The sequence below is a fragment of the Helicoverpa zea genome, chromosome 5, assembly GCF_022581195.2.
Source record: "Helicoverpa zea isolate HzStark_Cry1AcR chromosome 5, ilHelZeax1.1, whole genome shotgun sequence".
NCBI lineage: Eukaryota > Metazoa > Arthropoda > Insecta > Lepidoptera > Noctuidae > Helicoverpa > Helicoverpa zea.
This window is the reverse complement of record NC_061456.1, coordinates 10533558-10548485: the sequence shown is the minus strand read 5'-3', so window position 1 is coordinate 10548485 and position 14928 is coordinate 10533558. Positions and strand designations below refer to the sequence as shown.

Here is a 14928-nt window from a genome sequence, read left to right as displayed (position 1 = left end):
TCAGTATTATCATCTTTTGTTTTCAAAAAGTTTGGAAGTAACTCCTTTATGTTCTCTGTTAAACTTTGTAACGCATCACATTTCATTTAAACTTATCACGAAGCATTGAAAACTCTTCAAATTCATTAGAATATCCTGAACGAAGAAGTCTTTGATTCGGTTTAATACGACGTGAAAAAGGTTTGAAGTTCAAATATTGCAAAAATATTATTTCCTTCTTCAACTAATTAATGCTTGTAATTTATAGTTATCGGCACGAATCTTGAGCTCTGACCTTCACCTGCGCAGAAGTAATTTATTGAGTCCCTTTTGTCGTATGAAGTGAGGCGCGGGGTCGGGCTAAAGCGGTGATTGGCCCGCAGTGCATCGTGTCATAGCCGTCACTCGGGATTGGTTCTTTGCTAATAAATCACTTTGCGCAGATGTAGGTCAGAGCTCAAGATAACGATAATAAGTATGGTTAATTTTTCTACATAAATCTAGATAGCTATGTGCTAACTTTTAAATCACATTTACCATAGAAAATACTTCCTACAACCAAACAATTTTTTTCCATACCGAATATCACCTTTAACAGTTCAGCCTTTTTACAGTGAAACCGGCTTATCATTGTCTTTATTCATCTCACTTGGCGGGGATTTGTTCTAACAAATTCAATTTGTGTAAGCTGCTTTACTGAAAGTACCTACGTAGGGAGCCTGGAACCTTGGTCCAGTACTTGTTTAATTAAGATATACGTTACCGACTTGGCATTGAGACCAGTTAAAGTGTGATACAATGGAGTGGTGATCTAACTGTGTTTAGGGTAAAAGATGTAGTAATGGAAGTTTATTTTTTGTTTCTTTAGAATAGAATAGTCATTTTTTATTTAAAATATTGACATATATTAAAAACAGTTCTACATAAACTACCGTTGTCAGCGAAGAAATTTTGAATTCAAAAAGATTTTTCTTGTGTGTTATTTTAAAGTTCTAAACTTCAAGAAATTCGGAATGAGTCCAAGTTTTACGTAGGTTTCTAAATTACTTAATATGTAAGAAGTCTGTGGTTGTGCATTCATTATGAAAGTTTTTGCTTAGGTACCTACTTGATTTTCCTTCTATGTATTTTCTTAAAATTTCGTTGCTTAGAACAATTTGGAGTACTTCACATAAGACTTATAAAATGGTTAGGTACGATATTTAGCTTACAATATTCTCACTTTATATATCTTAGAACAAAGTCATAAAGCCACAATTAACAACAGTTTTATTAAACAAAATTATAGGTACAACGTTCGCGTCTGCAATTAGAGGGAAATTTCCATAATCTTATGTACGCCCAGTGTACAACAAAGGTGCACTAATCGTAACGTAGTCTTAGCTTGGTTGTTGCGAAAGAGTCGTAACTTTGAATTAAAATGTAGGGTTAAACTGGGCTAGTAGTACTTACTGAAGTTTGGATTAAGCTGTGTTTAGTATACTATATCTTAGTGGTTATATATTTTAGGGGAGGTCGGGGCTAACTGACCTCACGGGTTGACCGATTACAGGTTAAGCAACGCTTGACACAGTTTATTTTTGAATCGATGACCATTTTTCTATCATAATGAGTAGGTACCTCCGTATAACGGAAGATTCATTTCTTGGGTGCCCAAGATGTCATTAGAAAAACGGAAAGTCTGACCACCAGTCTGATTACCAGTCTTACGAAAGGGTGTATTTTGCAGAAGTAAACGGGTAGAGAGAGTCAGATAGGCAGTTAGTTCATGTCCACTTAATTGCATTTAGTTAGACTAGAAGCCGATCTCAACATAGCTGAGATGGATGAAATGCTTGGCAAATGATCTTAATATCTACGGACATGGTTAAGAATTTGAATTAAGAGTTTTTTTGTTTGTACCCTAAATGCCACGAAACTACTAAACCTATTCGAAAAATTAATTCACTGTTGGAAAGACACACTTCCTGAGTAACATGGGCTGTATTTTATCTTGGTAGAAGTTCCCCAGGGACGCGAGTAAAATCACGGGAAATCAGCTAGTTGGTAATAAAAGGCCAGGAAAGGCCATTTTTGTGGTAGATGTGTGTTGTTTATGGAGAGTGATTATATTAATATGGCTGGGTGTTGTAGGTCATAAGTGCCTGATATTGTTTATGACGTTATAAAAGTATGATACTGTAGCTATGTATTAATAGAGTGTGTAATCATAATGTTATTATAGTTACTGAGAGTAGAATGGCATTCTTAAAAACTATGTAGGTACTGGATTTTGGTAAATAGAAAAATATTTAAAAAATTCGAGGTTAATTTAAAGAAATATGAGTTTAAACATTCTTGTGATTGTCAATATTTTATCCGGCTTTGCTAAAAGGAGGATAACATTATTCGTACGGGTTTAGGAAATGATCTAAAATTCTGATAATAAAGCAAAAAATAACTATTCTTCACCCTCGATCCTCTTTATTTAGCCCCAAAAGAAATCCATCAATGACAAGATCAGTTACTTTTTGGGATACACCTATCACGAAGAAAAAATATTCCATTGTTTTAGGACATAGTAGATAGGTACCTACTGAATAAGAATACTTGCCTGAATTAAAAAAAAACACCCTGATAATAAAGTATATCACAAAGTGAAGGATAGCTTTAAAATGAAGCAGTAAAAGGAGGTTTTAGTTTTGCTAAGCTTTTACTTTAATTAAGTTAGTTTATGTTAAGCTTTAGTTTTTCTTTAAATATTTTGACCTAACTTTAACTGCCGCGCGTAAAACGAAAATTTAAAGACACTTTACCCGTATTTCTCTACAAATAGTATATTAAAAATGTTCTTGAAAGAAAACACAGTCACGATGATTCATGATTATATCACTAACTATAACATGATAAATGCAGAATTAAGTTTGTGCGTTACATTTACGCACCAAAAGTCATTTAAGATGAAAATGGTATGTAGATAGGTGGCACTCTGGAGACAGAAATAACCTATTTTCCGGGCACAAGGCGTACTTCTCTCAAGACGCGAAAGAAATCGCGGACAAAATCTAGTTTGCAAATAAATATCAACATCAAGAAACAAACTTAACAAATAATAACTTAGATGCCAACAGATAAAGAACCGGCGAAAACTAAGTCCATTATATTTTGCCTAACTGTCAGTTAGTCTGAAACTTGGTACGACTCGTGAATTGTGACGTCATTGCTCCCGTTTGGTTCGTGAAAAGGTATCAAAAAGTGTATGATGGTAAGTTAAGGAGAGATTTTTATTTAGCTAGGTATACGTAGAAAGTTATAGACTTTTCAATAGTACCTATTTCGATCGATCTTTAATAGATATTGCTTGATACAGGTAGGAGTAAAACTAGCTTTCGCCTGCTGTTATCAAACTACAAAAAATCGGCTCAGCACTTCTTGAAAATACCTCATTCTGATAAACAAAAAAATCTTTTTTTTATCATCTAGTGTAGATAAAAATAATTTAATGTCTCTCGTGTAGCTGGGGTCTTTCATGGGCTTAGGTGCCTGAAAAAAATGCCTTTTCACCGTAGAGAGGTAAAAATCCAGTTTTGAAAATCACCATAATTTCGGTATCACTCAAAGCCCAAGGCATACTTAATATTTTAAGCTCGCACCAAGAATCTCAATAAGCACTCGGAAATGTTCAGTTAATCAGAAGAAAGCTTCGACGTTATTATTCATATTGAACATTGATTAATGATACCCATTAATTAATTTCCCAGTGCAATATTTGTTCTAGAGGTATTCGCTTCGTAGGTATAAACGACTTGATCTCTTATACTGACAGTGATGAAGGGTTAACGTTTGATATTTCATTAATTGAATTGAATTCCTTTCTGAATTTTGAATGTCTGTTGTTTGAAAAGGTACGAATTATAAGTTGTCAGAATAGAAAAGAGGTTTGGTATGTCGGGTGTGTCGTACCTAATCAGATTAAGTTAAATACGTTAATATACTGGTCTGGTATGGTGGATACATATGTCGATTAGCACAAAGAAAAAAAAAACAAACAAAGTAGGTAAATACAATAAAACTGTGCGAGAATTAGAACACCATAAGAGTCAGAAATTATAAACAACTGAAATTCTCCCTTGAAAACTGACAGCTGTCAACTGGTCATAACATTCGATACTTCTACCTTTGTCTCTGCTTTACACATTATGTTGTAAATTATGAAAAGGAAAAATGACTCCTGTGGCTAAACCACTGAATGGATTAGGTTATTTTTTTTACAATTCGCCATAGAATATCATAAAGTATAATGTGATAGGATTTAATGTGATTAGGTACGATACATCCGATATATTGTTTGTTTGACGAAAGCGGGTGAGTCAACTTGTGCGTGTTGTACGTGCATGGTCTTAGTATGACTCAGCCACTCGGCCAATACTGAGCACTTTCGAACTCACGCATTCAAAAGCAATGTGCAAGTAATTTATGCATACAAGAGTGGCTCCACTGCTTTATAAGATAAAATATCTATAACAGGCGTAAAAGTCGATTTATTGCAAGCTAAGAGAGGTTTGATGTACCTATATATTGCAGTGAGCAGAAATAAATACAAAGGAACAGTGTTTATCCAAAAAGTTTTCATTCAACTGCCTCGTTGGTCTAGCTGTCGCAAGTGTGGCTGCTGAGCACGAGGTCTCGGGTTCGATTCCCGAGACGGGCTGAAATCGCTCTATGGGCTTTAGAAGACTTTCACAAAGCAGCCCGGAGCCTGGAAGTTGGTGATTGATACACCGATATGAGCGTGAAGGAACAGTGAGTGCACCTGTGTCTGCGTAAATACTTGTGCACTATAATATGTCCTGCGCAGTTGGCTAATCTCCTTACATGAGAACAGCCGCAGTAGCCGATAATCGGCTAGGAAGCCATCATCCAAAAAGTTTTTATTATGCGAAAACTTTATAGGTTGCCAGTGCTATAAACCGTCTACTGTGTTCCATCCGTATCTCAATTTACACCACCACAGAAATACAAATTATGAATTAAGTTTAGCTGATGTTAGGAGAATCCTACTAATTTCGTGAGTGATATTTCGGCGCTATATAATCCGGCGTTCTGGGTCGCTAAGTCTCATTTATGTAGGTATGTCTATATATCTGTTGAGTAAGTTCCTTGCTAGGAATGTGGCATGTATGCTCGTGAAATCTCGAAATTGAAATAGGGGAGAAAATGTTGCGGATAGTAATTAAAATACGGTGGCGAGACTTAACGAAGTACCTTTTAAGTGTTTTGAATGAAATAATATTCTTATAGCGGTTGAGTTTAATTAGTTGACGCTAGATAATTTTCTCGTTGAATATTGCCAATAACACTGAGGTTTTTATATTTCTCTCTAAAAAGATTAAACGCGGTGATAGTTGTGATTGTTTGGTTTAAATGTGCCCCAACAGAGGAATTATAAAAACAAAAAGGACATTTTGCTTATATTACACTCGGATCTTCTGTTTCCACATTCAAAATTGGATCAAATCGTGCGTGCAGCGCAAGACTTCAATTGTTATTCAAGTCAGAAATCCGAGTGTTACTGAAAATACACGAGTGCTGCCGAACATGTTACATTATGACTGCAAAATATAGGGACAGTGCATGGAGTAAGGAGAGATGAGCGGAGATGCCATAATTAGGCGCCTTCTTCTTGGACAAGTTCGTGGTGGACATGGCCAAAACGATCAGTAACGAGTGAAGTGCCCCGTCCCCCACTCACCCGCATTATAGCGCACTACTTTCTTAGGCGATTTTCCGTTATGTCACCTCCGCTAGTCATTTTGTGCTACATGGGTCAGTGTCACTGTTTTGTGTAGCCATATTGTTTGTGTAACCGATATTGTCTTGTATGAATAGAGGCAAAATGGTATTGATTTATGTTCTCAGTTCTCATATAAGAAATACAACCTTAATAAATGAACGTTTGCGAAATGATCATAAACCGTAAGTAAAATATAGATTGATTCCAAAAATTACGATTGAAGTGTAACACAGAAACTTTATTTTCCTTTACTTCCGTCAAAAATAGTAGAAAATGCAGGCATTTATTTTACAACCATAAAAATTTCCAAATCTCCTTACAAGTCTAATAAAGTAATAAACATACCATAACCACTGAACAACTTACACCACCATTTTAAAATATTCCACAGAGAACTGATCTCAGATATATAAAACGACAAATTGGATTTTTCAACGACAGTAAAATTCCTCTGTATGAATACCAGCCAGTACAAGATCGTTGTGGAATACACAATGAGGTGCAACCAGAAATAGGTTAGATGATAGTGTGGTTTTGAACACTTATTGTATTGTATGAAACATCGTTTGGGTAAAGAAATAATTCAGAGAAAATCAGAAAGTTCGCCATCATCATTAGGCTTTTTATTATTCCAATGCTGGGTATAGGCCTCCTTTCACATAGAGAAGGAATTGAGCGTAAATCACTACACTTGCTCAATGCTGGTTGGTTTACTTATAAATTGTGTTTTGTAATATCCTAAGAAATAGGTGCTAATGTATCCATGTTTTGTAATAATGCTGTTAAATATGAAATAATAAATAACACATTTACGCGGTTTTCAGCGTAAGGTTTCAGTCGTCAATAAATAAGCGGTATAATAAGCTTATTATAACAATTTTAAATCCTGCTTTCACGACCTCTTCACAAAATCACACAGCCAATGATTTCTATTATTTTCAATAAGATACCATATGGTACAGTATGATTAAATATCTTCGTAGACTACTTTGTATCTATGTTGCAACATTCATGCATGCTAGACATTGGCAGTCACCATTTTTGCATTGCCTATTAATAACGCGAGATAAACTGGCAGATGTTAATAATTAATCTCGGTAATCTATGAAGATATATTTTGATTCGCTTGCAGTTGAATTTAGATTATAATTTTAATCAGACTTACTTTCTGCGAACGTAAAAAAAACGTGTTCTATTTTTGAAACAAAAGCTACATGTCAAAAATGTGTCACCGTTTTTTTATTCCAAATTTGAACTTGACGTATTTATGTCTAAAAAGGACGCGTATCAAAAAAGGTTGGATAATTTAATCCTGTACAAGACACTCTTAAAATAGAGTTTTCTTAGTTGATTGGATCGTATTATTGCTCAGTTTTGTGTGAAACTAAATGTTATTTCTTGGAACATTGTATCGCAGCGATGGAATCTTTAGATTAGTTTTTGTGCAATCTCTCGCAAGCTGGCTCTGCTGTGATTGTGGGCAAATTACTTCTATAATGGATGCAAAAGGAGCGGATTTATTTTTAGAATGATGTCCCAGCAGTATTTTTTATTCTCCTTCTTGTACTTCATCTTATGAAAGACCGTTTAAGTATGATAAAAAATATTAAAACAACGATTACCATTTTCAGTTGTCGAATTGCCGATTGACCAATGAGTGGTAAATACGCGGCTGGTTATCATTTAGTTATTGTTACATTAAAATGGTGCAAGTAACTCCTAAACTATTAACCATTATATAATTCGGGATTTCAGCTAATATATAAACTTATAAGGTAAGTACTCTAAATAGGTACGTGCGTTAGCATTATTTTGAGAGATCATCATATGAAAATAGATAAACTTAATTATTAAGATGATAACTATGGTATACATTGTGTATCTTTTGCTAAGTACAAACCAGAAACTTAACATCTATATAAGTTTCAATCTTCACTTATTGTTTGACTTTTCAAGTATAATCTGATTGAAAGTGCTTATAAATCAAGATTAGGGAACTATTTCTAGGTGAGGCTAGGTAGGTTTTGAACTCAGAAATAGATATCCTACCTCTACCTAGTAACTAGGTAGTAGAAATTCTATTATAGGCAACAACTTCATGTGAAATATAGTATAGATGTTTATATTGTACAAGTTGGTGTTAGTATTTTAGTAACGAAGTAAATCGTCGACTTGCTAAGGCCACCAAAATCTGTTTAAAACATGGGCAAACAAAAGAAGATTTCAAAGATGTTTAGAATTGGAAGAAAATAAATAATTCTTCAATTCGAATTCAAAATACAGACAATTTGATGAACAATTTCAATTCATTAAATCATTTTCTATTTTTTATTGAACAGATAATTAAGAATCTAACTAACTACATTAAACTAAGTTCTTATCACAAAAGTTTCATCAAATGTGACAAAGTTTTTACGACTGAATTACTGAAAGCCTGTTCTGACTACGAGTACTTTATTTACTATGTCTTCTGGTATTTTATTGGCCTGTATAACTTCTATAATAATGATAATGTCTTGTAATCAATTTTATAGGTGATGATACCCTTATGTTAGGGTGGAATATTAATGAAAATCATTTGACTATGAAATATTGTTGCTTCTCGACTGTCTTCTGGAACGCCATTTTTGTCACTTAATTTTAAACATTGGTAAGTACTCAGCTTCATCGAGAAGCTGACTCCACCCTCCCCCCCCCTCTCCCCATAGTAAGGAAAAGGCTAGGCAAATGATGTTAAATGTTATAGAGCAATAGTAGCTAGCGAATATCGTAGGGGAACGGAACAAAAGCTATAATTGTTTGCCGTTGAAAATTTCAGATCATAAAACTGATGATGATGATCCTTAAATATAGGTACACGACACGTTTTTACTTGAAATAAATAAATTATTATTATATTGTTAAATCAAGATATAAAGTTTCGCCAACCAATCAAGCTTAGCACCACGTTTTGAAAACAGGCTTCAAACTTACATTGAATCATTTATTTGTATAACTTACAAACATCTATTACTCAGTATCACGGAGGATTATCTATAAACCACGCGATACAATTTCTACGTGAAACGACGTTCACAATGTAAGTTCTTTACATAACATTGGATAGTTCTGATATAAATAGAAACAGTGTTGTGTTACATAATGTCCCAAATTCGGGACAGTCGGATTTAGTCTAAAACTGACACGAAACCCAGTGGAAATATCTATACAGAATCTGGTTTCGAGAATTGAACGACTTGATAAATTGATTTTATTAAGTGTTTTTGGAAGTTTTAACATTGTGCATATTAAGAAAACTAATATTTGTAAAGATAGCCATAATAGTACCATAATAACAAAGAATTGCTGAATTGTGTTCGGATTTTGGTAATGTGAGGACCGAATTAGAAGAGTTTTATTTTTTATTTTATTTTATGTATCTGGTTCACCAACAATTGTTTATACAAGAAACAAGAACTTACGAGCTAGTACAGTAGAATAGCAGTAGTACAACAATTACTTATAGGCAAACTCAACATTTCAGTATAGACATGCACGTAATTACTAATTTACAAGTACAGTGAAATTAAATAAGCCAAACAGTATATATAAAAGTGATAATGTACATAATTACAAAAGGAAGAAAGCGATAAAAGTTAACAAATTTAAAACAACACTAATTGATTGACATTACAATAAATTATCATCAGTAAAAAATAATAAGTACGAACAGAAAAACTAATACAGAAAAACTAAAAACTGTCAGAATTCAGTCAGGCCCGAGAGAATAGACTTTTTACTTTTGTGTGAATGCAAGTCGAGTCTATCGCTACAGCCATTGATGACCTTACAGAGCCTTGCGCAGGGAGAATTAGCGCCCAACACTGTTCTTCGCTGGGGTGCATACAAGGGTGTGATAGGACTACGTGGAATTCTCGACGGCACACGAAGCCTAAACAGAGCCAGCAACTGAGATGACTCAATTTTGTGGGAAAAAATTTTGCACGCAAAAATAGCATCATTGAGTTTACGACGCGTATCTAAAGATTTCATTCTGAAATACTTCAATCTCTCCTCATAAGAACGTATTTTTTTGACTAGGCCATTTGAAAACGCTAAATGCCAAAGAAAACGTTTTTGAACCCGCTCGAGTCGCAAAGAATGCACGGCATAGTGAGGTCGCCATATCACACTACAGTACTCTAAAATACTCCGGATTAAACTATTGTACAGTAATATTTTAGTGCTATTGTTTTTAAATGATCTGCAAGTTCGTAAGACAAATCCCATCATTTTGGAAGCTTTTTTGGTTATGGAGTTGACATGTGGTACGAATGTTAATTTTTTGTCATATATTACACCGAGATCACGCATGGTATCAGCTTCTTTTAAAACAATGCCGTTAATTAAGTATTCAGATGCAACAACATTTTTCGCAATTTTTCTTGTAAATGTCATTTGGTGACACTTTTTAACATTTAGGTGCATACAATTTTTATGACACCATTCGACAAGCCTATCAAGATCACTCTGAAGTGCATTAACATCATCAGGACCAGTAATTATCTTAACAGCTTTTAAGTCATCAGCGTACATAAATATCTCAGAGTGATGGAAACAATTGGAAATGTCATTAATAAAATAGTTAAATAAAACCGGACCCAAATGCGAACCCTGGGGAACTCCGGAAGTGACTCCCCTGAGAGATGATTGATAGCCATTAACCGCAACAAAAAAGTATCTTTGCTGCAAATATGAATTCAACCATTGCAACATTAAACCAGATATACCGTAAGCGTGCATTTTTGAAATTAGAATATTGTGTGAGACTTTGTCAAAAGCTTTACTAAAATCTGTATAGATAACGTCAGCTTGTTGACCGGAATCTACCGCAGCTATTAACATTTCAGTGAATGGCACTAGATTAGTACTGGTGGAGCGTTGTTTTACAAACCCATGCTGATTTTCATTTAAGTATAGTTTAAGATGGTTATGTACATATGGGCAAACTAGTGATTCAATAATTTTTGAAAATGCTGATAAAATCGAGATAGGTCTGTAGTTAGATACAATTTCTGTTTCGTCTGATTTATAAACAGGAACAATCTTTGCTATTTTCCACTCTGAAGGAAATGTACCGGTACACAACGACTTATTATAAATTAACATAAGAGGAAAAGCTAATTCAGATGAACACATTGCTATAAATTTAGGGGGTATACCATCCGGGCCTGCACCTTTATTAGTATCAATGTTTTTTAATTTAGTGTGTATGGTTTCGAGGTCTAAAAAGAGTTTATTAAATTCTAAGCTGTAATTTTCCAGCATCTGTAACTCTGCTGACTTGTGTTCATTGGAATCATTCATGTTAGGGCTGTATACGGAAGAGAAATGGGTAGCAAAGAGATCACAGATGACAGTCGGATCCGACGAGCTCATGTTACCATCCGACATGGTGTTTGGAAATACACTGGCTCCTCCCCTTTTACTTTTAACGAATGTCCAAAAGAGTTTGGGATTTCTCAGAAGGTCTTGTTCTATTTTTTTTGTGTAATCATTGTAACAATTAGTGGCCACCCTATCGCATTGCTTTCCGATAAATTTAATTTCGATGGCATCTAATGGGTTTTTATATTTATTGAAACGCTGCCTAATTTTGTTTTTTTTATTTAAAAGTTTTATTAAATAGCGACTAAACCACGGTGGGTACTTTTGACATTTAGGCACACTAAAGGGTACATATTTTACAATGGCTGTATTCAAAATTGCATAAAATACCTTGACCATTTCATTCACATCGCTTAGTTCCTGAAATAACTCATCCCATTTCTGTTCCTTTAAATATTCCCGAATAGACAGATAATCAGCTTTGTGAAAGTTACGCTTTTTGTACACTTTGTTATAAGGTAATCCAGCTTGTTTATTGAAATACATTATAATTTCAATAGGCGGATGGTGACTATCAATAATACTCAAAGGAGTCATGCACTCATTTACACTTGTTACTGGATTTGTTGAGAGGACCAAATCTAAAATGCGACCCGCAGTGTTTGTGACGTAGTTGAATTGATTGAGTTTGTTAACAAGAACAAAGTCAATCAAAACATCAGTCATGATTGAATTTGACTGAGATACGTGCTTATCTAATTTCCAGTCTATTTTGCCTAGGTTGAAATCACCAATTATATTAATGTGTGAATTTTGAATTTGTTCAATGACTGAGTTGCAGTTATCCAAGAATGATTCCAAGGAGCAACGTCCCACTGGGGGTGGCAAGTAAACCGCACAGAATACAATACGACTAATGTCACGTGACCCTGGCTTTTCTATGATCACCCACAAATCCTCGCAGCTACTTTCCCACTTAGAAATGCGTTTGGAATTCAGATAATTCCTGACAGCGATTAGGACACCTCCGCCCTCCCTACGACCTCGAGCACAGGTTTCCCTATCCCTTCTGTAAACTACATACCTATTATCAAAAAGCTCTCCATCCAATACTGAATTATTAAGCCAGGTTTCAGTGAGGATGATCACATCGTAATTGTTGCAGCGGATGTTACGATAAAATGTGTGAGTTTTAGTCCTCAGGCCTCGACAGTTCTGGTAATAAATTTGCAGATTATTGAATTTACAGTAAACTATTTACAAATACAAGACAACGAAATCAGAATATATAAATAAATATGTTTGAATGTGAATGTTGCCTTAGACCAATTTGCTCAAAGTATCCGAGTTCTTTATGTGAAAGTGCTCTGCATTGTCATCCTTTTTGACGTAGATCCTGCCGCTCCTTACCCACACGTACTTGTATCCTACCTCCCTTGCCCTGATCCTCGTAGCCGCGTGGAGAGATTTGTTACTTGCTGACAGATGTTCAGTCACATAAACCGGGGTTTTGCTACCGCCGATGCCGAGATCGGAGCTGTTAAGTTTATTGTCCTTATTCTTTTTGTTGTAATTTATGACCGCTGCTAAGAGCTGATCCCGTACTCTTGGGTTCGCGAGCTGGACAACAATTGATCTCGGGCGGGGACTAGAGGTGTTGAGCTTGGCAACACGAGTTACATGTGCTATATCGTTATCCTTTAGGACACAGCCGACCACTGAACCAAGTTGCTTTGTTACTGTATACAAGTTTTCCTGCTTGTGCTCGGGCAAACACTGGAGTTCAAGGTTGTTGGATCTAGCTTGCTGTTCAAGATAATTCAACTTGAAAGTAAGATCTGCTACTGTACTCTTTAGTTGCACATTTTCATTATTTAGGGATTTTAAGGTATTCTTTATCGTCACATGTTCAGTGTTCAGCTCATCAAAAACCTCCGTATGAAATGTAAGGGCAGTCTTCAGCTCATCCATGTCTTTTTTTATAGGTTCGAGTTTGCTGTTGATGAAACTGACAATTGTGCTTTTAAATTCCTTGAGTATTACATCACAGTGTTTCATGACGACCTCTTCCACAATGGATCGCACCTCCTCTGCAGTGACGGATTTTACTTCCGGGGGAGAGTTTAATGCCGGGCGTTTGCTACCCCTCGTGGAAGACACATTACGAATCGGAGTGCAATCTTTTTTCATTGATTTAGGCAGGAGACTTAGACATTCCGGACATTTCCAGTTGCGATATTCATCTGACTCGCTATCAATTGGGGGAAGAGTAAGACAGTGGAAATGAAATAATTTATTGCATTTAACGCAAATTATTTTTTGCTCATTTTCATTCGCGCTTTCATTAGAGCAGCAACCCCACGAGCCTTTCATTGAGGACATTTTTAAAACAGTCTTTCACAATAATTATCTTCAATAAAAAAATATAATTAATAATATGACTTAGTGCACACGAACAAAGTCCCAGTGCAGAAATCGCACGCTAATCAATGCCCACAGTGACTGAGCGTAGCTGTATGTCGCGACCAAAATGTCGTAAGCGCCGTGTAATGAGTGTCGCTTACGCGTTTATACCGTGCGTTCCAATACAATTTGTGACGGGTGGGTAGGCGATTAGAATATTGCTTAATCAATACTCAAATTGATTGTTCCAGGCCTTATTTATCACTTTACATCACAGTATTGTCCAGTCACTAATTTAGTTTGTGTCCAATGTCACTTTTCACTGTTATTTGCGTTCAAAATTTCACTATTAACACCAAAATAATTTATTTCTTAGGAGCGTTGTAACTACGTGACTATATCTGTTACCTCCGAATTCATATATGAGTTTTAGGAAAAGTGTTGTTAAATTATTATTTAAGTAGATTTGGCAATGAAAATGTACGATAAGAAATGTATACTGCTGCATATTTATGATGGTAAGATTGCCAAGTCTGTTCATATTTTCAAAATATTATCATTCAAAATCTTCATATTAAAACAAATTACCACGTCAAAGACATATCCTTATTCCAATTTACCGAATTTCCCTCAATATTAATTTATTATATAATTTTCCGTGTAATGTTAATTGAATATTGAATGGAGGAATATTTGGTGTAAATACCTGGTTTGTTGATATAATACAAACGTAACGTGTTTTGTTTATCAGGGGTTACAAATCAAATCAACAGAAACCGGGTTTGTACGTAATAGTGTTATACAGATTATAATGTAACTCGATGTAATATTTTGATTTTTAGGTTAATTCAGCATAAAAATATCTATATACCAATAATATTCTCAATTAATTCCATATTAATAACCGTGGGAAAAGGTACCACCGTTATCAGGTAATTAACAATTAACATAAGGATTAGGTACCGGACCTAAACTATTTTTTTTTGTAACGTCAAAAATTAAACGAGGTAAATGGAAATTAATTTTCACAAGGAGAGCAAGGTGGTTCCAATTTTTTCAGCAAAAATTTGGAAGACACAAATAGTCACACAATTTATTGCTACGTTTGACACAATTTTTTACCAATTTAATTAAAACAACGTAACCCTAGCACACAACAAAACGATAAAAATAAACAGCTCTTTCTTTCAAGTAAAGAAACTAGGTAAGTAGGCCTTATAGATATCAAAGGCGACGCTCCCAATATATATCTAGCTCGAATGTTTTTACTCAGTGTAGTGTATGCAGGTACATGTGCATCATTGTATAGGTTATGTCATTATTATGACGCCTCGTGCGCATACGTCACTCGGTTATAAATACCGGATCGAGCGGTGGGGAGTCAGTCGTTGTCAGACTGTCGACCT

General features: G+C 35.0%; 2 protein-coding genes across 2 annotated transcripts in view; both read right to left on the bottom strand.

Moving 5' to 3' along the window:
* The window catches only part of LOC124630472 (cardioacceleratory peptide receptor-like), a 67108-nt gene that overhangs the window by 30854 nt on the left and 21326 nt on the right, over positions 1 to 14928 (bottom strand). The window lies entirely within an intron of this gene.
* On the bottom strand, positions 12440 to 13309 carry LOC124630671. Its single transcript, XM_047164636.1, has one exon. It carries the CDS (start codon positions 13307 to 13309, stop codon positions 12440 to 12442), a length of 870 nt encoding a protein of 289 aa, XP_047020592.1.